General features: G+C 65.3%; 2 protein-coding genes across 2 annotated transcripts in view; one reads left to right on the forward strand and one right to left on the reverse strand.

Moving 5' to 3' along the window:
• The window catches only part of CUL7 (cullin 7), a 34,096-nt gene extending 28,377 nt beyond the window's left edge, over positions 1–5,719 (forward strand). The window contains exons 21-29 of the mRNA XM_065401297.1: positions 402–517; positions 1,305–1,487; positions 1,975–2,132; positions 2,546–2,759; positions 3,161–3,332; positions 3,626–3,774; positions 4,260–4,377; positions 5,154–5,350; positions 5,429–5,719. Coding sequence (XP_065257369.1) covers positions 402–517; positions 1,305–1,487; positions 1,975–2,132; positions 2,546–2,759; positions 3,161–3,332; positions 3,626–3,774; positions 4,260–4,377; positions 5,154–5,350; positions 5,429–5,719 — 1,598 coding nt within the window. The remainder of the gene's footprint in view (positions 1–401; positions 518–1,304; positions 1,488–1,974; positions 2,133–2,545; positions 2,760–3,160; positions 3,333–3,625; positions 3,775–4,259; positions 4,378–5,153; positions 5,351–5,428) is intronic.
• A 1,893-nt stretch (positions 5,720–7,612) lies between these two features.
• Positions 7,613–23,047, reverse strand: part of LOC135876029 (phosphofurin acidic cluster sorting protein 1-like) — a 111,902-nt gene continuing 96,467 nt past the window's right edge. Inside the window, exons 9-25 of the mRNA XM_065401153.1 lie at positions 22,848–22,999; positions 18,884–18,977; positions 18,444–18,515; positions 17,842–17,972; positions 17,281–17,413; positions 16,939–17,043; positions 15,233–15,339; positions 14,585–14,739; positions 14,313–14,423; positions 12,659–12,761; positions 10,998–11,030; positions 10,270–10,312; positions 10,108–10,150; positions 9,606–9,747; positions 8,904–9,127; positions 8,665–8,778; positions 7,613–7,728 (exon numbers count right to left, since the gene is read on the reverse strand). Of these exons, the coding sequence (XP_065257225.1) occupies positions 7,613–7,728; positions 8,665–8,778; positions 8,904–9,127; positions 9,606–9,747; positions 10,108–10,150; positions 10,270–10,312; positions 10,998–11,030; positions 12,659–12,761; positions 14,313–14,423; positions 14,585–14,739; positions 15,233–15,339; positions 16,939–17,043; positions 17,281–17,413; positions 17,842–17,972; positions 18,444–18,515; positions 18,884–18,977; positions 22,848–22,999 (1,878 nt within the window). The remainder of the gene's footprint in view (positions 7,729–8,664; positions 8,779–8,903; positions 9,128–9,605; positions 9,748–10,107; positions 10,151–10,269; positions 10,313–10,997; positions 11,031–12,658; positions 12,762–14,312; positions 14,424–14,584; positions 14,740–15,232; positions 15,340–16,938; positions 17,044–17,280; positions 17,414–17,841; positions 17,973–18,443; positions 18,516–18,883; positions 18,978–22,847; positions 23,000–23,047) is intronic.

Consider the following 23,047-nt stretch of genomic DNA (forward strand, 5'->3'; position numbering starts at 1 on the left):
TGGGGCCGGGGTGTAGGAGACAGAGACGTGGGGGCCTAGCCCAGCACTCAGATCCGTGGGTCTGGTGCCCACAGGCAGAACCGGCAGGTGCCAGACGCCCCTCTGCAAAGGCCAGCCCTGTTGTAGGGGGCAGGATCCCGGCCAGGCGTGGCTACTCTGCTGCCCCGGGGTGCCTGGGGCTGGCTGGCTCCCACCCGCCCCGAGCGCCCGGCTTGCCCCTGCACCCCCCCCCCCCACTCAGTGACCGTGTGGGGCTGAAGTGGGCCCCCCCGGGGGAGGCTGGGAGGGTTGGGCCCAGCCCTCGCCCCACAGGCGGCTTTGGGGTTGGGTAGGGGGTAGTGCTGGCGCTGCCCCCGCCCTGCCCCCTGGGCGCTGCTTTCACGCCGGCCCCCCCTTGGCAGACGGGAAGAACGGGAAGAACAAGGAGACCAGCTCTGGGGCCGCCAAGGTGTCCGGGAAGAAGCCCAGCAGCATGACGGGGATTACGCAGTGCTGGAGGGGTGTGGTGCAGCAGCAGGTGTGTGCGGGGGGGCGACGGGGGAGGGGCGTGGTGCAGCAGCAGGTGTGTGCGGGGGGGGGGGCGACGGGGGAGGGGCGTGGTGCAGCAGCAGGTGTGTGCGGGGGGGGCGACGGGGGAGGGGCGTGGTGCAGCAGCAGGAGTGTGCGGGGGGGGGGACGGGGGTGGGGCGTGGTGCAGCAGCAGGTGTGTGCGGGGGGGCGACGGGGGAGGGGTGTGGTGCAGCAGCAGGTGTGTGCGGGGGGGCGACGGGGGAGGGGTGTGGTGCAGCAGCAGGTGTGTGTGTGGGGGGGATGGGGTGGGGAGCATTATGCAGCAGTAGGTGTGTGGGGTTGACGGGGGTGTCCTGCAGCAGCAGCTGAGCGGGGGGGAGGGGGCTGTTGATCTGTGTGTGTATCTGCTGCCCATCCCCCTCCCCACCCTGCATGGGGGTAGCAGGCCCCCATCCACCTCTGTCTCTGCAGCTCCTGCCCCAGGCCCATGGGACACTAGATACGGAGAGACCTACCCACGCCTGGCCCGTCCTGTCCCCCTGAGACCCTCCCCACCTTCGGGGCCACCCCCATGCCCGGCACACCCTGTACCCCCTGGGGCTGGCCAGCCCATCCCCCCAGGGCCCTCCCCCCGCCTGTCATGTCCCGTTCTCCCCCCGCCCCCCCATCCATCCTGCCCCCCACAGACACCTGTCCCGGCCTGTCCCCTCCCCGCGTCCAGCCCAGCCTGTACCTCCCCCTCCCCCCGGGGCCCTCCCCGCGCCTGTAACCGAGTGCCGCCTGCCCCTGCCCAGGTGAAGCGGTTCCTGGAGTCGTGGTGGCAGGGGCCGGACTTCGTGGAGCGGTACTGCCGGCTCTACCTGGGCCTGCGCGGCGCCATGGAGGAGCTGTTCGGGCAGCAGACGGCCTTCGCGCTGGCCCTGCGGCAGGGCTTCTCCGGGGGCCTCCTGCAGCTCTCCTTCCTGACGGCCATGCACGTGAGTGGGGGGCTGGCCTGGCCCGGGGGGGGGGGAGCCTGGGGCCCAGCAGCGCTTCCAGGCTGCTTGGCCTGGTGCCAGCCCGCGGGGCTAGAGGCTGCCTGCGCCCCAGTGGGGCTGAGCCCCCCGGCGTCGGCTCTGCCCAGCCACGCTCCTGGCTGCCGTCCGGGGTCTGAGGGGTCCCAGGTGCGTGGGGGTCTCCGCCAGTTAACCCCCGCTGCTCCTGCTCCAACAGCCCTGGGCCCTGAGAGGGAGCGGGCCCCTCGAGCCCCCTTGCCCACCGCCCAGACACGCAGCTCCCACGGCCCCGCCTTCCCCATTCCGCCTCCCTGTCTCCACGGGTGGGGTGACCCCAGCTCCTAGGGAGTGGCCTCCCCCTCCGCAGGACTGTTCCCTCCCCCAGAGCCCCCCATCGTGTGGGTGTCCCCTGAGCTGCCGTGGGGAGCCGCCCCGAGCAGGCCCTGGCAGCTGGCGCTCTCCCCCGCAGGTGAGCGAGCAGTTCGCTCGCTACGTGGACCAGCGGATCCAGGAGAGCCAGACGGACGCGGGCAACGTGGAGTCGCTGCACCGGCTGCAGCGGAGCCTGGAGCCCATCCTCTTCCTCTCCGGCCTGGAGCTCGCCAACACCTTCGAGCACTTCTACCGGTGAGGGGCCCCAGCCGGGGGCGCGGGGAGCTGTGCCCCCCGCCCGGCCTGGGCTCTGGCTTTGCCCGGCGCCTCAGCGGGTGCTGGTGCCTGGCTTGTCATGGGGGCTCTGGCTCGGCTCGGGCCGTGGGCTCCCCAAAGTCCAGCCGGACCCCGGCCACCAGCCCAGAGCCTGTGTCCCCAGCCGTGGCTTGCAGGGGGGCAGCAGGGCACTGCAGGGCCCACAGGCTGGGTCAGGCCCGGCCCCGGGCCCCACAGCGTTCACCAGCTGCCGGCCGGCCGGCACGCCCTGCTCCAGGCCGTAGCGAAGGCATGGAGGGTCCCGGGGGGGTTCCGGGACGGGAATTGGGGGTGGCTCCAGGTCTAGGGGCCGGGGAGGGAGTCGGGGGCTCTGACGCCGGCTGCCGTTGCAGGTATTACCTGGGCGACCGGCTCCTGGCCCAGGGGAACGTGTGGCTGGAACGGGCCGTCGTCGAGCAGATCGGGCTCTGCTTCCCCAATCGCTTCCCCCAGCAGATGCTGAAGAGCCTGAGCGAGTCGGAGGAGCTGCAGCAGCAATTCCACCTCTTCCAGCTGCAGCAGCTCGACAAGCGCCTGCTGGAGCTGGACGCGGGCCAGGAGGACGCGGTGAGAACCCGGGCGGGGCGGGGTCTGGGCCGTGCCCCCTCCCTTCCCCGGGCACATGGGGGGGCACATGGAGAGCTGGGGAGGTGGGTGGGGTCTGTGCCGTGCCCCCTCCCTTCCCCCGGGGGGCGGGGTCTGGGCCGTGCCCCCTCCCTTCCCCGGGCACATGGGGGGGCACATGGAGGGCTGGGGAGGGGGGCGGGGTCTGTGCCATGCCCCCTCCCTTCCCTGGGCACATGGGGGGGGCACATGGAGGCCTGGGGAGGGGGGTGGGGTCTGGGCCGTGCCCCCTCCCTTCCCCCGGGGGTGCGGGGTCTGGGCCGTGCCCCCTCCCTTCCCAGGAGGTGCCGCAGACGAGCCCCTGGCGGGAGCCTGACCCCTGGCACCCCTGCGCCCGTCCCCAGGCGATGGAGGAGGAGCCGGCCGAGCCGGAGGAGGAGCCGGAGGTGAAGGTGCTGGCCCTGTCCCCGCGCTGCTGGACCATCTCCCCGCTCTGCTACCTGGAGGATCCCAGCAGGTGTTTCCCGCGTCCCCTCGGGGGCTACTTGGCGCGGTTCGCCGACTTCTACACCAACAGTGAGTCTGGGCGCTGGGGGGGGGGGCGGTCACTGTGCCCCATGGTGGTGGCAGGGAGCGGCGTGTGACAGGCGAGGGGGCACCGGGGGGGGCGTGTGACGGGAAGGAGCACCGGGGGGGGGGAGGGTGACTGGAGAGGGGGCACCAGGGGGAGGGTGGGGAACGGGGGCTAGGCTGAGCAGGGGGGTGAGCTCCAGCCCCGCCTGGGGGTGGGGGGCAGCCCCGGCTGGCTCGGGGACCCCACGGGCCCGGCGCTCTGGCGGCTCTGCTGGGACTGGCCGCGTCTCTTGCAGGTCAGAGCCGGTTTGGCCTGGAGCACACGAAGCCGCGGCGCCTGCAGTGGACGTGGCTGGGCCACGCGGAGCTCCGGTTCGCGGGCAGCACCACCCTGCACGTCTCCACCCTGCAGATGTACATCCTGCTGGGCTTCAACAGCGCCCAGGTGGGACCCCCGCTCCCCTGGGGGGTGGGACCCCACAGCTGGTGTAAATGGGGCACCAATTGCTCCTGTCCTTGCAGCACAGAGAGCGCCTTCCCCCCAGCTCATCCGTATGGGGCAGACACCCCCTTCCCTCGTGTCTCCCTTCCCCCCCCCCCCCCCCCAAGCCCTTGGACTCTCATCTCCACAGCCCTGGTCCCTGCCCCCCTGTGGCCAAGCAGCCGCTGTTTCCCCCGGGTGGCTTGTGCCAGAGGAATCTGTGTTATTCTCTCTCCCCTTTGCCCCTCAGCCCCCCCCTCCGGCCCTTCCCCCCCCAGCGACCTTGCCCCCATGCCACGGCCCCCAGAGACCTCACCCCATTGCCCCAGCTCCTGGGCCGTGGCCCCAAGATACCTGGCCCGGTTGGCCTGTCCCGGCCCCCAGAGCTGTCGCCCCACCGCCATGGCCCTGCCCCTGCGTATTCACTTCCTGTCTCCTTTGCGCCGCAGGAAGTTGCTGTGGAGACCCTGGCCCAGGCCACGGGGCTGTCTCCTGTTCTGCTGAGCCACGCACTGAAACCTCTGACGGGAGAGGCCGGGATCCTGACCCAGAGCCTTCCTCAGGGGGGTGCGTATGGAGGGACCGGGCAGGGGGGGTTGAGCCCTGTCCCTGGGTGGTCCCTGAACAGGGGGACCACAGCTGGGGATGGAGCCCTGGAGCCCCTGCGCTGGGCCTGGTGGGGGTGTGGAGGGTTGGCCGGGCTGGGCTGGGCCCAGAGCAGGTGCCAGGGAGCACTGGGCTTGTCTGTGAGCTGGAAGGGGGTTTGCGTCCGGAGGGGCCAGTCTCCAAGCAGGGCCGGGGGGGGAGGGAGAACTGGGCTGGTGGGTGTGGAGGGGCCAGTCTCCAAGCAGGGCCGGGGGGGGAGGGAGAACTGGGCTGGTGGGTGTGGAGGGGCTGGTCCCCAAGCAGGGCCAGAGGGGGCATCGTGTGGGGGGTATGTGGGAGGCCTGGGGCTGGTCCCTAAGCAGGGCTCGAGGGGAGGAGGAGGGAGAACTGGGCTGATGTGTGTGTAGGGGCTGGGGCTGGTCCCCAACAGGGGCCGGAGGGGGTACATGGGAGGGAGGGCGCGTGGAGGGGCTGGGGCTGGTCCCCAAGCAGGGTTGGGGGGTGGGATATGTGAGGGGGGGCATGGAGGGCTAGGGCTGGTCCCCAAGCAGGGCTGGGGGGTGGGATATGTGAGGGGGGGCACATGGAGGGGCTGGGGCTGGTCCCCAAGCAGGGCTGGGGGGTGGGATATGTGTGGGGAGGGCCCATGGAGGGCTGGGGCTGGTCCCCAAGCAGGGCCGGGGGTGCTGGAGGAACCGCTCCCTGGGCATGGCTGAGCGCGGCTGTGTTGGTCCCAGGCGTCCTGCGTCTGAACGAGGCGGCCCTGGCGCGGGCGGCTGGCCAGCGCCTGTGGCTGCTCCCCAAGCAGACGTACCTGAATGTGGAGGATGACGAGGGAAGCACCCTGGAGAGGAAGAGGAACATCATCTGCTGCCTCATCATCCAGATCCTGAAAGGGGAGAAGGAGCTGCACATTGATAACCTGGTGTTCAAGGTACGGGGGCCTGGCAGGCGAGCGGCCGCGCGGCTCCGCGCCCCGGCAGCCTCAGAGTAACTGCCCTCTCCCCCCCAGGTGATCGACGCCTGTCAGAAATGGGAGTCTGGCCCTGCCCTGAAGTTCCTCAGCTTCTGCTGCAGCAGCACGGACGTGCTGTCCTGCACCCTGCACCTGCTGAGCCAGGGCTACGTGCGGCGCCAGGAGGACAACCCCCAGCTGCTGGAGTACGTCTCCACGGAGCCCACGCCCTCCCCCTCCCCGCCCCAGCAGCGCCCGCCCCAAGTCACCTTCCAGACGGTGGAGATCAAGACGATGCCCAACGCAGCCTGCGCCGAGAGGAGACAGACCTTCTCCACCTTCAGGTAGAAGCGGAGCGGGGCTGTGCGCGCGGGCCAGGCGGGCACGGACACTGCCCTGCGGCACTGCTCCCTGGGGTGCCGGAGTCCCAGCCCTGGGCAGTGCATTGGCTGCCCGGTGCTGGGGGTCTAGGAACGCCCGGGGCTCGAGCCAGGAGAGAAGCCCTGCCTGGGCCCAGCCACTGCCCCTGGAGCACAAGACACGATTCCCAAGGGCTCGAGGTTTTTAATTTAAATAAAACAGCTGTGCTGATGTGTGCTCTCCCTGTGCTGATCTGTGCCCGCAGCCCTGGGCCCTACCAGGGAACGGCAGAGCTGGCACCTCACCCCCAGCGTGCAGGGGCTTGGGCACAGCTGGAGGTTATGGGGGGCTCCCTCCCTTGCTCTGGTGAGGCTGGTGCCAGCACCCCCATTAGGCTAGTGGCAGAATTGAGCCGTCTGGCTCCATCGGCAGCTCCTGATTCTCCCATGTGCCTGGGAGGGGGGGTCCAGCATTGATGGCAAGTCCCTGGAGCTGGGCTTGGCATTCCTGGCCTGGCTGGCACCATCTCCCGAGAGCTGCGCTCCGGGCAGCGCCTGGCATCTGCAGGCCCCCCAAGCCCCAGTGCCCGCCACGTGTGGGGTTCTCGCCCACCAGAACACAGCTGTGTGAGAGGCAGCAGCATTGGCCATGGCTGAGGGGTTCTGCACCCCCTTCCCGCACAGGGCCCAGCTGCACACACCCTGCACCCCAGTCACAGTGGTACCAGCATTAATTTATTAAAATTAATCCAGAAAAGCAACCATACAGTAAGTTTAAAAAAAATAGAATCTTGTAAAAAAAACAGGGTAACGCCCCCGCCGGCCGCCCAGCCCCCAGTTTGGGGCTCTGAGGGCAGGGAGCGGTTTGGCAGCATGAGGGGCTGGGCTGGGCTTGGAGTCTGCCAGGCGGAGGGGCAGGAGTGTGAGATCAGCTGCAGTGCCAGGGCTGGGGGGCTGCCCCACTCCTCGTGTGAACCCCATGCCAGCAGTAAATGGGAAAACACAGCCCATGCCCAGGGTCCCCCCATCTGCAGCGGGTGGGCCTGCCCCTAGCATTTCTGGGCAGGGGGCGGCAGCGTGGACTGACGGGTGGAGGCTCGGTGAATGGCCGGGTGCTGGCTCCTGGCGCTGAGGGCACAGCTGGGCCAGCCCAGCTTTCTGCTCCCCCCGGGCCAGTGCCTGGGACCTCACTGCAGCGCAGCCCTGCCCCCCAGGCTCGCTGCAGCACAGCTCCCCTAGCGCTGGGGCCCTTGACCGGATGGTGGAGGAGGCCCCCACCTGCAGCGCTAGGAGAGCCTCAGCTGGTCCACAGGCTGCAGCTCCAGCGGCCCTAGTGTTCCCTAGTGGGCAGCCGGGGGTCTGGGCCCAGGTCTAGGGGCTGCTGCAGGGCCTTGAGCAAGGGGTGACAGCCCCTAACCGAAACGGCAGGGTGGGGCAGAAACCCCTCAACTGCCTGGAGCTGCCAGTGGGGCCCTGGGGCTTCCGAAAGGGGGTGACTGAGTTAGGCCCTAGCCGGAGGGTGCCACTGGCTGAGCTACCCCCTGCGGGAGCCAGAGCAGCCTGCTCTGCTAGTGCAGCACCAGTAAGGTGCCCTCGAGCAGCTCCCAGTCCCCCTCCCTTCCCTGGGGTGGGCCCCTGCCCCCTGGTGGTGGGAGGCTGGCCTGGGGGGCAGCAGCTCTGAAAGCCACGTGGATCCCCCGTTGCACCAGTTCTAGCTGCATGTTAAAAGCCCGCTGGGGGAAAGAAACCGAGTGGGAACAGCCAGGGCCTGGAGTGGGGCAGCAGGAACCTCCCCCAGTGCCCAGCAGAAGGGACGGGCCATGGCCATGGCCGCCTCCTGCCACACTCAGCAGAGTCCCGGCTCCCAGGCCGCCCGGCTGGCTCACACACTCTTCGAGTAGCCAAAGATGCCCACGGGGAGATGCTTGACGTGTGTTGGCCACTGCGCTGCTAGCTGGAAAAACTTCACGTCGTTCCACTCCACGCCGTCGATGGACACTGAGAGGAGAGAGCAGAGCGCCAAATATAAGAACGGCCACCCTGGCTCAGACCAAAGGTCCATCCAGCCCAGTATCCTGTCTTCCGACAGTGGCCAATGCCAGGTGCCCCAGGGAGAATGAACAGAACTGGGAATTGTCAAGTGATCCATCCCCTGTCACCCATTCCCAGCGTCTGGCACAGAGGCTAGGGACACCTTCCCTGCCCATCCTGGCTAATAACCATTGATGGACCTGTCCTCCGTGAACTTGAATAGTTCTTTTTTTAATCCTATTATAGTCTTGGCCTTCACAACATCCCCTGGCAAAGAGTTCCATGGGTTGACTGTGCATTGTGTGAAGAAATACTTCCTTTTGTTTTAAACCTGCTGCCTATTAATTTCATTTGGTGACCCCTAGTTCTTGTGTTAAGAGGAGTAAATAGCACTTCCTTATTTACTTTCTCCACACCAATCATGATTTTATAGACCTCTATCAGATCCCCCCTTAGTCATCTCTTTTCCAAGCTGAAAAGTCCCCGTCTTATTAATCTCTTCTCATACGGCAGCCATTCCAAACCCCTAATCATTTTTATTGCCCTTTTCCAATTCCAATAGATCTTTTTAGTGATGGGGCGACCACATCTGCAGGCAGTATTCAAGATGTGGGCGTACCATGGATTTATACAGAGGCAATAGGGTATTTTCTGTCTTATTATCTATCCCTTTCTTAATGGTGCCCAACGTTCTGGTCGCTGTGCTCAGAGCGCACGTGCAGCTCAGCTGTGCGGGGCAGGGCTGTGTGTTTGCATGCACAGCTCACCCCCCCAGAGCTGGGCCAGGGGGAGAGAGAGACTCTGGCAGAGCTCAGCCAGCCCCCGGTGTCCGAGTGGTGGGGCAGAGCTGTTGGCCTGGCTGGCTCTCTGGAGGGGTTTGGCATGGTGCTGGGCCGCCCTCACCTCGGAGCATGGTGTTCTGGTGCTTAGCCGTACAGATCAGGCGCGTAATCCCTTCGATGACTTGGCTTTTGGGCTCCAGGTCCTTCTCCTTGGGTTTCTTACTCAGGAACATCACTGGGAGGAGAAAGGAAAGACTCCTAGAGCCAGCCCTGCCAGGGGAGCCAGGCTGGGACTCTCCGCCCCCTCCAGGGCAGGCTGGGACAGGTGCAGGCCCTGCCTGGGCCTTTGCCAACCGTTACCTTTCTTGTTCTTCTCCTTGGTGACCACGGTCATGGCCATGGTGCTGGGGGGGACCAGCTCCCCGGCGCTGGGCACGCGGCTGACCTGCAGCGACCGGAAGTTGCTCTTCAGTGTGTTCTTCAAGCCCATCTCCCGCTTCTCTCCCTCCTTCTTCTTCTCCGGCCCCTGGCTTGTCCAGTAGTCGACCTGCAGGCCCATCACCTCCACGCCGGGGCTCAGGGACCTGGGCGACAGCCACAGCAACATAGCCCCAGCCACGCTCCGCCCCTCAGGGCTGGGCCTAGCCCCCCCCCTCCCCGTACCAGCATCCCTCCGGATCCAGCCCCATTCGGGTCTCCCGCTACTCCACAGCCAGCTCCAGCCCCTCCTCCCCATGGGCATCACCCATGTGGCCCAAGGGGCACGGGAACATCGCCCGCAATCTCCACTTTCATTTAACTCTCTTCATTCAGAGAGTCTCAGGCCCGGGGGCTGGGGGGGTGTGGCACAGCCCCCGCCCCTCACTGCCTGGCAGTGCGTACCCCACACGGTGCAGCATGGGCCCCCTCCCTTCTGGGCCAGGGGACGCAGAGGAGGCTGAACACGCCAGGCGGGCTGGGACAGAGCAGTGTGGCTGGCTCTGCTGGAGGGAAACGGTTAACAAGCCTGCGGGACATTAACCCTACTCCGGCCTCCCTCCAGTCCCCCTGGCGGAGCCTCACCCAACCCCCGAGAGGCCGCTGCTGACAGACGGCGAGGGCGGTGGGGTGCCCATGGCCTCCTTGCTGTGGGGGGTCCCTGCGCTGGCTGGAGGTGCGGAGCTCAGCAGGGAACTGGTGCAGACCGTGGCGTCGTCAGAGTCCACTAGCAAGAGGGAAAGGCAGGGCCAAGTTAGAGGGATATAGGGGGGCTGCTCTGGGGCCGAGGGCCATGACCCCCCCTTGCCTGTGGCTCTGTGCTGGGGCAGGATGGGCACTCGCAATCCTGGGGCCCTGGCCCTGAGGGGTGTAGATGGGACCTTCCCGGCTCCCTTGGCCAGCTGAGGCTACAGCAGGGCTTGGGGAGGGAGGGAGGCAGGGGGGCCCCTGGAAGGCTGCAGCCCCCTGGGGTTCCCCACCAGCGGGGTCCCTGCTGTCCCCGGTGGATCCTGGGGGGGAGGGGGCGAGGCAGAGCCAGGAGCAGTGACACCCCCCCACACTGCCCCAGGCTGCAGGGTGGGCTCACCTGAGGCGCTGAAGGACTGTTCCACGAGCCCCACCTTCACCACCTACAGACAGAGAGACGTTAGCCACCTCCCCTGGCCCTGCGGCCGGCCCCCCCACCCCCCTGTGTCCATGCGCCTGGCAGGGCTGGCGTGCGGTGTCCCCCCCCCAATCAGACACTCACCCCAACAAATGGCACAAACTTCTGGCAGGAGTCGTCGTCTGGGCTAAGCGAGGGAAGAGGGGAAAGGTCAGACGGCAAACCCACCGCAGGGAGCTCGCTGCTGCCTTCGGGGCTGGCAGGGCCGCGGGGCGCCAGGCCACCGGGCAGGGCCCTGCCGTGCCTTCAGGCTCGCGTTGCCACCTACGGGCCGAGCAAGGCTTTCTGCAGGGCCGTGCCTGGCGCTCCCGACTGGCAGGGGGAGCCCCGAGTCATTTGCCACGTAGGGCAGTGCCCAGCCTGCCCCGCAGGCAGTACCCAGCCCCCCAGCTAGCAGGGGCAGCCCCCGAGTCGTTCGCCACGTAGGGCAGTGCCCAGCCCTCCCCACTGGCAGGGGGAGCCCTGAAGTCGTTCACCCCACCGGGAGCAGAGCACTGTGGGGCTGGAGCGTCCCCACTCTCCTGGGGCCAGGCTGGGTCCCCTCCATGCACAGCCCCCGCCCGACGCTGCAGCCCAGGCTCAGGCGAGTAGGGAGGGCAGGGGAGGAGCAGGATAGCGACAAACAGGGAGCAGCGCAGGGGGGCTGCAGGGAAGGGAGGTCACATGCAAAGCTCCTGGGCCGGGCCCTGCTCTGGGGCCGCAGGGCAGAGGGGAGCCCGAGGGGCGGGCAGGGGCACTGGTTCTATTCCAGACACAGATGGGCCGGAGGGACACGCAACGAGGCGACAGCGCAGCAAGCCACGGGCCAGTACCTGATATAAAAATCAAAATAGAGGCTTCTCTTCCTTGGGTGCCACAAACCAAGAGAAGGGAGAGGTGAGGGCGTTGCTGGGACACGCCGTGACAGCCGGGCCCTGGCGGGCGCGGTGCCAGCCCCATGCACAGCCCCAGGGCCCAGCCCACTCCCCAAGGGCAAGACGGCTCCAGGGCCCATTCAAGGGGCTGACCCCTGCACCCCTCCCCAACCCCGCCAGCACAGACGGCGTGAAAATGGCCTTGGTACCTCCCAGCGCTCTGCCCAGGGGCTAGCATTGCCCCTCACGCCCGACCCGCAGCCCCCTGCTCCCCCCAGCTCTGCCGCTGCCCCCTGCTAGCCTGGGCTCCCCCCCAGCTCTGCCAGTGCCCCTCACGCCCGACCCGCAGCCCCCTGCTCCCCCCAGCTCTGCCGGTGCCCCTCACGCCCGACCCGCAGCCCCCTGCTCCCCCCAGCTCTGCCGCTGCCCCTCACGCCCGACCCGCAGCCCCCTGCTAGCCTGGGCTCCCCCCCAGCTCTGCCAGTGCCCCTCACGCCCGACCTGCAGCCCCCTGCTCCCCCCCAGCTCTGCCAGTGCCCCTCACGCCCGACCCGCAGCCCCCTGCTCCCCCCAGCTCTGCCAGTGCCCCTCACGCCCGACCCGCAGCCCCCTGCTCCCCCCAGCTCTGCCGCTGCCCCGCAGTCCCCTCTCCCCCCAGCTCTGCCGCTGCCCCTCACGCCCGACCCGCAGCCCCCTGCTAGCCTAGGCTCCCTCCAGCTCTGCCAGTGCCCCCCCACTCTCCCTGCTATCGCAGCCCTGGGTTTCTCTGAATGAGGCTGGTTGGTCGGTAGCTCTGTGGGCTTTTCCCCAGGTGGCCACGCTGCTCCGCCCTCTGCCTGCAGCTCAGGTTCCTGGCCTCACCGTATGCCTCGGGTCTGCCAGCACAGGCCAGGGAGCCCAGTGCCCAGCCCAGACGCCAGCGTCCAAGCAGCTGGGCTGCCCATGTCCCCGGCCACGCTCCCGCCTGGCAGCTGAGCCAGAAAGCACTGAGGCTCCGTGGCAGCAGACAGCGGATACCCGGCCGGCTGCCTACGGGAGCCTTGCACTGGGCCAGCGGCGTGAGAGAACGACAGCTATCGGTGCCCCACGGAGAGTAGGGGGAGTGCGAGCAGGCACCAGGGGAGCGCACGCGATGAGAAACGAGGCCCCGGAGGGAAGGGTCACCTCTGCTCTCTGCCTGGGCCCCCGCACTCCGCGCCGAGGGATACGGCACAGGCAGGCCGGGCGGGAAGAGCACAGGGTGGCATTTATCTGGGCATCTCCACTCAGGGCTCCCGCGGCTGCTTCTGCCACTCACACACTGGGGGGCGGCGGCTGAGAAGGGGACTGCACAGGAGACCCTGCATCAGTTTGGGGGACCCCAGCCCATCCAGCATAGGGCTCGGCCAGTCCTCCCCTCCCCCAGCCCTGCTGGTCTTTCCTCTGCCATCCGGCTAGTTCAGACACCTCCCTGGGGTGCTGCATAAACCGGGGGCCACCCAGCTGGGATTCAAAGCGCCAAGCCCCAGATTTGGCTGGGGAAGGGTCCTTGGCAGCAGCTGGCACCGGCTGGAAAGGCTGGGCGGTGTCCAGGGCGACTGCCTGTGCCCCTGGGCCTGAGCGCTCACTCCTGCTCTCACCTCTTCTGTTTGTATGTCAGCATAGCCTCGGAGATGGGCAGCTGGTGAGACTGGCTGGCTCCTGCAATGAACTGAGCCACGCGGCCAGGGACGTCCACGGTGTCTGGGGAGGCAAGGTGTTCCTCTCAGCTGTGTGCTCTTGGGGAACCGGGGCGCAGTACCCAGCCTGTCTGACTCACGAAAGACCTCCCCTCCCAGCCTCTGCTTGAACCAAAGCCCATCAGAAGACAGACTTACAAAAAGCAATGAAAAGGCCATGGGAGACACCCCTGAACCCCTCTGGACAAGGGTGACAGGATTAAGGCAACGCCCCTAGCCCCACTTGCATCGGAGAGGGGACAGGGAGGCATCTCCATCAGCATACAGAATGGAGAACAGAGATTCCCAGGCAAGAACCGCACAGAACTCTGGGACCAGAAAAGCAGGGATGCAGTGCATGATGGGGGATCTCTGCTCCAGATGTTAATGTACCCGTCTGCACACACCCAGCTCAGCAGTTATCAGACCAATTCTAGTAATAAATCCTCTACTAGTATCCAAAATACTGAAGCTGCCTAATTGCATTGTGAGCTCCCTCCAAGAAACACCGCCCATAGCCAGGAATGAGCAGTTCCTATTGTCTAGCCTGAACAAAACAACTTTGGTACACTCCCTTGAGCCATCAGTTTACCCATAAACAAATCTAGTGTTCTCCCTTGAACCATTGTTCTTTCCCTACAAAAACCCCGACCCACGCTCAAGTAAGTGCTCGGATGCCTGGATCCAAAATCTGCATCAGTTCCATTGGGACTTCATCTTCTCCTGACTGATCATGCTGGGGGCTCTGTCTCCAGCACTCCAGACCCCCAGCTACCACCACCAGCTGGGACCCCCGATGGATTCAAGCTTCCCGGAGTGGTGAGAACCCAGCTCTCTCGCTCTCTCTCTAGGTGTAGCCTTCTGACCCTGACTTGTGGGATCACTTACAGTTTTCTAAACCTGACTTTTGTAATCAAATGTAAGTTGGATTTAATATTATGACTGTTTTGTTTGTTTGGCTCCCCTGTGGTTACCACCTGGCAATGAATAACGTTCATGGTTAAGCTGGTTGCTTCTCTCTCCCTCTCCCCTCATTCGCTCTGCAGCGACGCTCCTCATACCTAAGCTAAAGATCCCTGCAGCCAAAAACCCTGTGGGGTTTGTTCATCCAGTGGGTTACGACCAGAACACTTGTAATGTGAAAGTGGGGATAGGGACGTGCTGAACCCGGGACGTATGAGGGTGGCAGCTCGGAGGTGCTGCTCGACCCAGCCTGCTGAGTCCAGGGACATATAAGGGGTCAGCTTGGGAGTGCTGATTAACCCGGTCCTCTCAGACACGCTCTGTTAACGTGTGTGTGTTTGTCTGATTCTGGGGCTGGAAGAACCCAGCCCTGGGGAACCGAGGTCCTGCAGGACAGCTCCATTGGGAGGGAGCAGTAGAGCTCCGTATGAGAACCCCAGTGACACAAGCAGCACATTGAGAGAATTACAGAACCCCGCCCCAAGAGTAACCCTAATAAATGAGCGAACCCCGAAGTATCAGGAAAATCTGGTAACAAAGGGGAGAGGTGAGCGCACCGCCAGCTGCCCGCACAGCCCAGAGCTGGCACTGCCCGGGCGCCCCTGCTGCTCACCTGCGCTGGGGGGCTCGGCCCGGCTGAACAGCTCCCTCCACGCCGTGTCCAGGAAGAGGGCACTGTACCTCCCATCCACAGACGCCAGGTACTTGGCCAGCGGGTGTGAGCCTGCCAAGGAGACGGAAGAAGTGACGCAGCCGGAAGAGACGCTGGCTGCTCCCGGGAGTGGAGCTTGCCGACGCCCCGGCTGCTGCCTCCTCTCCCCCATGTGGGCTGCCTTTGGGGGGCCCTGGGCCCCAGAACTGGGGCTCCCAGCGGGTGGCTCTTACCCAGTGGCACCACAAGGAAGCGGAGGTAGTTCAGCCAGTCTGGGGTCTTGCTGGCCAGCTGCTCCACGAAGAACCGCAGCACGATGCTCAGGTAGCTCTGGTCCCCTGCCACGGCCACTTTGACTGGGGGAGGCATGTGAGAGTTGCAGTTACAGCTGCAGAAGGAAGAGAAACCCCTGAGAGACCCAGAGCCACGCAGGGGCCGGGACAGATGCCACCCATGGAGACAAGCCCCGGGCTGGCCACGCAGCCCAGACGAAGGGCACAGCTCCCCAGGGGCAGGTCTGTGTCCCGCCTTGCGGCTCAGCGAAGGGGCTAACGGGGAGCAGCCAGGAGTTCTCAGTGTTGAGACTGACACCGCCATCATTAGGGTCCAGTGTCAACGCCCAGCTGGGCAGCCCCTCCCTGCTCCCAGCCCATGCAATCAGGGCCCAATCCTGCCATGGTGCACAGTCAGCCCCCCAGCACCCATGGGCTTCTCCTTCAAACCCCTCCCTCACTGCACATCCCTGAACCTGCTCCAGTGCCATCTGGGCCAGGCCCTTCCCCCACCCCCAGAGCCAGTCTCCTCCCCCATGCTGCTCAGGGCCAGGCCTCGCCCCCAGAGCCAGTCTCCGCCCACCCCCTGCCCCGCCTGGCTGCACGCACTATCTCTGGATGCGGGCGACAATGGTGTTGAAGGCAGCCTGGACGTCAGCCACGGACCAGGTGGAGACGACGGGTTGTCTGTGCGCCTGGAGCTGCTCGCTCAGGTACTGTCGAGACAAAACCAGAGAGAAGGCAGGGGCTGAAGCCCAGCCCGCAGGACCCACGGCAGCCCGAGCCCACACACACGTCCCTTCTCTTCCCCCCAGTGGCTCCAGTTCATCCGGATCCCAGCACCGGGTAGGAGCAGTTCTAGCGGTGTCCCTCTCTCGGGGGGGATCTGCGCCAGGCCCTGCCCCAGGGCCCTCGGGGAGCTGTGCTGCACGGCGGGAGGAGGCGGGAGCGGAGACTCCGTTCCCATGGGGGCAGGGCGTTTCCAGCGGGGTGCGATCGCTCCGAACTGCCTGCCCGTTCTCCCAGCTGGGGGAGGGGCCCCTGACGTTCCTTTCGGCCCTGGCATTTTCTCCCCCACTTACCCACTGGGATCTAGTCACCCCCCGTCTCCCCTGTAGCAATCTGAGCAGCCCAGGAACAGTCTCCAGGCCTCCCACCGTTTCCACGGCTCTTCTCTGCCCCCTCCACGTTTGCAATGGCGGACACCAGACCTGGCCGCGGTGCCAACGCCGGAGACAGAGGTAAAATCACCTCCCGGCTCCGTCTCGCTAGCTCCCCGGAGCGCAACAGCAGCCATTTCTATCTCCTGCCAGTGTTCCCGAGCCCTGAGGAATCCCGCCAGAAACACGCCCAGCCAGGGATGACTGCGGGCGAGCTCTGCCAGGCAGCTCGTTTAACGAGGGCTCTCGTGAGGCTGCGCTAGGTCTGTGAACTGGCGCCGTGCGTGGAGCGGAGTCAAACACCGTCCCGAAGTCTCACTACGCTACATCTCTGCCGTTACCTTTACCAACCAAACTTGGAATCCCATCAGAGATGGGATCAGGGCTGTTGGACAAGACCTGTTCCCCATAAACCCACCTTGGCTGGCATTAATTCTATTCCTATCCTTCATTAGCAATCGGATCCCATCTCAGCCTTTCCATGCCACTGCGTGGGACTGATGTCGGGCTAACGGGCCCACAGCTAGCCAGCTAATCCCACCTGCCCTTTTGGAATATTGGCCCAACATCAGCCCTCATCCGGGCGTCTGGAATTTCCCTGCTATTCCAAGATTTATTCAAAATTAGCCTCAGAGATCTCCTCAGTCAACTCTTTTAAGACTCTTGGGTACAAGTTCTCCAGGCTGCTGTTTGAAAAACGTTCGTCCCTGGCAGATGGTGTTTAATGCTCCCCGGTGACTGCTGGCCTGGAAAGCACGTCGCACGTCCTCCACGTGTGACACGAGCACGTCAGCCTGGTTCCTTTACAAATCCAGCACGGAAACCATCACTAGCACTTCTGCCTTTTCCGCCCCGTTATCAACAATTTTACCCTCTCCAGCTGGGATCTCCTTGTTCTCAATAAACCGGAACGCGTTCTCCTTCTCTCCTGGTTGCCTGTTGCACTGTCATGTAGTACATCGTTCCTAAGGCACGGATGCTAATCTCAGTCTTGCTCTCCAGCGGCTGCCCCCAAGCGAGGACAAAGGACATTTGGCCCTAGCCTGGAAACCTTCTATTTCCTGGGGCCGTCTTCCCCTGCCAGGCGGCCCCCTCCCACGGCCCCGCAGGCAGCCTGCTCAGCTGGTGTGCAGCCCGGCTCCCCTCCCTCCTCACCTGCCCTTGCCACTCGGCGACATTCACCAGGACGATGCTCTCCGGAAGCTGCTCGTCTGAGATCAGGATCTGGTTCAGCTGATCATAGACGGATTTCCGGGGCACCTAAGACAGCACAACCAGGCAGGATCAAACGCTGCAGGGATCCCCTGGTCTCCCACAGGCCAGCCACTGTCCCGCTCCAACGCCTCTCCACCCACATGGGCCAGGGTCCCGCAGGCAGGAAACCGGGCCACCCACTGCCTCTGCTGCGAGCAGATGGGGCCCAGCCCCACCGCCCCGCCATGCCCCCCACCCTGCGAGAGGCAGGAATGCCACCCACGCACACTGCTGCACCCTGACCTGGGCGCTGTGCCGTGAGTCCGGCGAGCTCTCGCTGTCCAGGCTGCTGGCGCGGTCGCTCTGCCCCTTCGAGTTCTGCCGGTCCTTCATGGAGGTGCTGCGGGGCCGCCACACCTGTCTGCTCTCAGCTTTGCTGCAGGGGGAGACTCTCCGGGAGTTAGAGCTTACGCTGCAGCAACCTTGGCCCCAGAGCTGGGACTGCAGAGGCTGGGGCAGCCAGAACTGTCCCCACACCACCACAACAGCTACACCAGAGATGGCTGCACCTGGGGCCGGGCTGAGCCCCCGTCCTTCCCCCTCCGGGGCTGGGCCAGGCCCCCGTCATCCCCACCCTCAGGGCCGGGCCAGCTGCACCCGGGGCGGGGCGGGACGGGGCAGGGCCCCCGTCCTCCCCCTCCTTCCCCCTGGGGCCGGGCCAGCTGCACCCGTGACCGGGCAGGGCCCCCCGTGGCCAGGCCCCCATCATCCCATTGTGACTGGTCCATCAGCACTTTCCTAGCCAGAGAACAGCGTGATGGGCCCAGCCGTGCAGGCCGGGACTGCGGCCTGGAGCTGCCTTACCTGGGCGACACAGCGTTTGGGGGCTCGGGCTTGCCGGCGCTGGCCAGCTGGGCCAGCCTGTCAACACTGCTCTCCCGCCCGGCTGCCTCTGCCGCCCCGGGGCGTGGGGAGGGCTCCTCCGCCTCCAGCACCTGAGGGGACACAGAGTCACTGGACACAGGAGACACACCAGGGGCCCGGGACCCCTTCCCAGGGGCTGATGGGCCCACAGCCAGCCTCCTTGAGGCAGGCCTCCTCCCTGCCCCCCCCACCATCTAGCAACAGCACGTCTCTGACCCCATCGCCGTGAGACCTGAGCGCTCGTCACCGTGTGGCCCCTCACAGGGCCAGGCTGTCGGCCCTACTAGATGGGGGCCCAGAGGCTCTGTGAGGGGCCCACTGGGAGCCTATGGACCATCCTTCCACTGGACCATCCTTCTTCAGCTCCCTGCCCATGTCTGCCCCTGCCCCCCGGCTGGCAGCATTCCCCCCGCCCCCCGCCTGAGGGGACAGCTCGTTCCCTGGACACTGAGGCGCTGGACACCCCCCAAAAGTCTCAGCCAGCCACACAACCCGAGCTCAGCCGTGGCCGCCCGCCAGCCTGACAGCACACAGACACTCACCGCGGTTACCACCTCCACGCCCACCTCCTCCAGGGCCCGCGGAGCTCCAGCCTTTCGCTTCTCTGCTTGTCCCTGAGGAGGGGGAACCAGAGTCTAGACCAGAGCGTCCCAGGGCAGCCCCACGCGTGGCCCCCAGCACAGGGCAGCCGGATGTGGGGCTGGCTGCCTCTGGAGACACAAGTGCGTGGGGCAGCCTGCACCCCAGAGCTCCCGCCAATCCTCTGTCCCCCCGACAGTGCCCCCCCGAGAGCGCTCCTGTGCTGGGAAAGGACGTCCGCGCGCCCAGGAAAGAGAGAAAAGGAGAAGGAAATGCAGCGCAGAGTGAGCCCCGCAGGTGACAGACACCTCCCCGGGAGGCCTGGCTCCCGGTGGGACATCCCAGGCCACAGGCTGCTGGCCTGGCAGCCGGGGGAGGACGAGGAGGCAGGGGCGTGACTCACAGGGCTGCCGGACTCCTGTTCCTGCCCTTTCTGGCCGTGCAGACTGCCGATCTCAGTCTGGGAACCCGAGTGAGAGACGCCCTCAAAGAAACGCCTGCAGGAGAGACAGACAGACGCACAAGGAGACAGACAGAGGACGAGATGAGAGACACGAAGACACCAGGACCCCCACTCAGCCCGCCTCAGCCTCTCCCAGCACGCAGCGCCACAGACAGGCCCCCACTCGCTCCAGCACAGGCCTGGCCCGGCGTCCCCGGGGGAGGGGGTGAAACTTGTCCCCTCGGCATGCTGAACCAGAGAGCGCTGGGAGCTGAGCCGCAAAGGGACGACACTGAGGGCCCAGGGATCCTGCCCTCAGACTCACGCTGGGCCGGGGTGGGGGGACTTGGACTGAGTCGGGGACCTGCGGTTCCTGGAAGCGGCGCGCAGGGCTGGGAACCAAGGAAGGGCCAGTTCCCTGCCGGGAGGGCTGGGGCAGGTTTACTCCCGCCCTCCCGTACCGGGACTGTCTGAGGGAGCCTGATGCGTGCTCACACCTCAGATTGGTGCCATGTCTCCCGGGCCCCGCAGTGCCTAGGGGCTGGCTGGGTTCCTGGCTGGCACAGAGCGCGGATCCCCGGGCCGGGCAGGGATCGCTACCGGGAGGAGCCGGCACAGAGCGCGGATGCCCGGGCCGGGCGGGGATCGCTACCGGGAGGAGCCGGCACAGAGCGCGGATGCCCGGGCCGGGCGGGGATCGCTACCGGGAGGAGCCGGCACAGAGCGCGGATGCCCGGGCCGGGCGGGGATCGCTAATGGGAGGAGCTGGCTCACAACGCGGATCCCCGGGCCAGGCGGGGATCACTAACGTCTGGGCTGCTCCCAGGAGGTGGTGCGGCCGCGCAGCTCCGAGAGGGGAAGTGCTGGTGTGAAGGGAACACGCCATGGGGCGGCACTGCCTGCAATACACCGGCGCTCTCCAGGCGGGCGGGCAGCCCGGGGGCAGGGGGCTGCTACAGCGAAGCAGGGGGACGGCCCCCGGCCGTCATACACAGCAGCGCTGGCAGGCGCCTCAGGGACCTGTCGCTGGATGACACAGAGCCTTTGGGTCTGACTCCTTCCCATAGCTGGGGCTCTCGGGGGCTGCCAGGGCTACGTCCCATGCACGGGGGTGCCGGAGTACCTCTCTGTTCCCAGACAGCGCCGTGTTTAACATGAGCCGAGGTCACCCCACCCCCACCAGAAAGCTGGGAACACACAGCTGAGATCAACACCCCCCGTGGTCGGCGACCTACACCAATGCAGTCAGACACATGGGCTGGAAGGGACCCGGAGAGTCGCCGAGTCCAGCCCCCTGCGCTGAGGCAGGGCCAAGTAACCCCAGACCATCCCTGGCCTTAGAGACCGCCAGTGACGGGGATTGCACTGCCTCCCTGGGCAGCCTGGCCCAGAGCTTAACGACCTGAGAGTCAGACACTCGTCGACCCCGCGGCCACTCCGCCGATGGGCATTCCAGACTGCCGGCTGTGGATGATGGTGAGACAAGCCCCGGGCAGATCCCTCGCAAACCTCAGCTCGAGAGACTAGACTAGCTGACTGGGGGTACAGAGCACCGGCTGCCCGAACCCCACGAGATCACGAGGCTCTTCTTGCAGTGCCCCCCCAGCTGCTCGGTTTGGCTAGAGAAGATCTTCCCAGTGAACATGCGACAGGAAGGAATGGCCAGGAACCACAGGCAGGCCAGCTCCAGAGGCTCCCAGCACCGTCTGCTGTGGCTTTGGTAGAGGATGGAGCAATCAGCTGACAAAGACGTGGCTGACTGGTGGAGGCCCGAGCTCCAGGCAAAGGGAGCTGGTATCTGGAGTCCCAGTTCTGGAGGGAAATGGGGGCTTGATGGAGATCCAGGAATCCCAGCACAGCTGGACAGACGTGGTGTGCAGCCAGAGGGCTGGCAGCTGCGACAACGCATTCTAAAGACTTGGCTAAAACAAGCTGAGAAGCAGCCCAGAGCACAGGACTAGGGGGCCAAAAACGACAACACCTACTGGCCTGTGGCTATCAAAGAGGCAGAACGTGACCCAAGACATCTAGGACATTGTTTCCACATGGCAGAGCAGCACTGCTGAGCCTATGAGCAAAATGTCCCCAGCTTCATCCAAGAGCTTAATAACGGAGCGGCTGAATCGGCAATAGAAAAAGAGGCGCTGTATTAAAGCCAGTGACGGTGCCCTGGAGAGCAGCGATCTCTTCAAAAGCCTGTCAGACGAGCCTGCGAACTGCAGACCCCGGAGCCGGAGTTCAATCCCAGGTAAAACCCAGCGGAACTCAGCGTACTAGGAACAAAGCCATACGGCTGCTGCTAAGGGAAATCGCCCCTCCCCAACCGACGACAGCGCTCTGAGCAGGTCGACCACGCAGAGAGGAAAGGAGGAGAATAGACGGGGGCAGTGCTTGGCCTTCGGCAGAGTCCCCCACAAGAGGGGATTCAGGAAGTCAGAGGTGGGAGGCAAAGGCACCTGGCACCCCCCAGAGAGAGCCTTGGGTGGGTGTCACCGTGGGCAGCTCGCCGGAGACTCCTCGGCAGGGGCTGCGGCAGCCAGAGGGGCAAAGGCACGAGCCGAAAACCAACGCTGAAAACACCTGGCTCCCAGGGACAGACTCCGGGGGCTCTGGCTAATTAGCTTGGTGAAGGGGGGACTTGGTGACAGTCTAAGTCCTGACATGGGGAACAGGGCTCTGGTCTAGCACCATCCAGTGGCTGGAAGCTGAAGCTGGACAGACAGACTGGAAGTAAGGCATCTAGCAGAGAGAGGAATGAACCCTTGGAACAATTCACCCAGGGTCGTGCTGGATTCCCCATCGCGGGCAATTCTTCAATCAAGTTTGGCGGTTTTTCTAAAAGCTCTGCTCCGGGAATGATTGGGGGCCGGTGTCTGGCCCGTGCTCTGATCGCAATGGGCCCTCCTGGCCTGGGGATGTGTGATTCAATACCATACCCTCTCTCTCAGCTGGCCTCCCTTGGAAAGCGTGTGCAGCTGTGGAGTAACCCCAGAAATAGAGGGGTTCAGAGATGGGCAGCCACCCTCTGGGAGGCCAGCAGAGAGGGCAGGGCTCAGGGCTGCACAGCCATGACAGATGCGCCCAGAAGAGTGAACAGGATAGAGAAGCTAAGTACATTGCTCCCTAGCACGGCCGGAACCGGGGACAGTCACTGACACAGAAAGGGAGCTAATTTCCAACTGACACAAAGCCATACTTGTTCACACAATGCCCAGCTAACCTGTGGAACTCACTGCCACAATGTGAGGCTCGGGGCTCAGCAGGGTTCAGCAGGGGACTGGACATGTCTATGAATAATGAGGAAGTCCCCAGCTACTGAGACATACATCTCCTGCTTCCCAGCCCAGGCAGACCCCGCTAGCATGCTCCCAATAGTGGGGTGTTCAGCGGGAGAGCCGGGCTGCTGCCTGAGCCACAACATCCGCACTGCTATTCTTAGCGCGCTTGCTTGAGTGGAGCTAGCGCCAGTCTGTATGCCAGGCTGGGGGGGGTCGCTCGCAGCTGCAGCATAGATAGCGTGTCCCCCCCACGGGACAGAGGGATGACAGGGCCTCTGGTGAGATGACAGGGCTCCTTCCTCCCCGGGGACCAGTGCACGTGCCCCCTCCCTCCGTCCCATCCGGCAGCAAGTGAGTCTGTCAGTCCTGCTCTGGGCTGGCTCTCCAGGAGACACAGGAAATGCACTCCGCAGACAATGCGACTTCTAGCCAGGTACTGTGGTGCTCCGGCTGTTACACTGCGGGAAAGGAAAGCCCCGCCCGGGGCTCTAGCTGGGAGATGGGGTCGAGGAGAGCGTAACTGACCTTTGGGGACTACCCCAGCTGTGCCCGGCCCTGGGGCACAGCGAGGGGAGCTCTGCCGGTGCCTGGCCCTGCACACCCGCTGCAGGACGTGTGATGCGTCTGCATTTCTCGTCTGCTCTCACCTCAGGGTGGGCTTGGGGGTGCTGTGCACGCTCTCGTTATCCTCCAGCTCGGGGCCGCTGTCGCTGTTGTTGCATTCCTCCAAGCTGTCGTAGAGCAGCCCCAGGTCCTCCTCCACTTCTCGGGTCTGACCCACCGGGTCGGAGTCCAGAACCTGCGGCAGAGAAGCACAGGTAACAGCAAGGCTCTCCCCACAGGCCTG

Source organism: Emys orbicularis, chromosome 3 (assembly GCF_028017835.1).
Source record: "Emys orbicularis isolate rEmyOrb1 chromosome 3, rEmyOrb1.hap1, whole genome shotgun sequence".
Taxonomy (NCBI): domain Eukaryota; kingdom Metazoa; phylum Chordata; order Testudines; family Emydidae; genus Emys; species Emys orbicularis.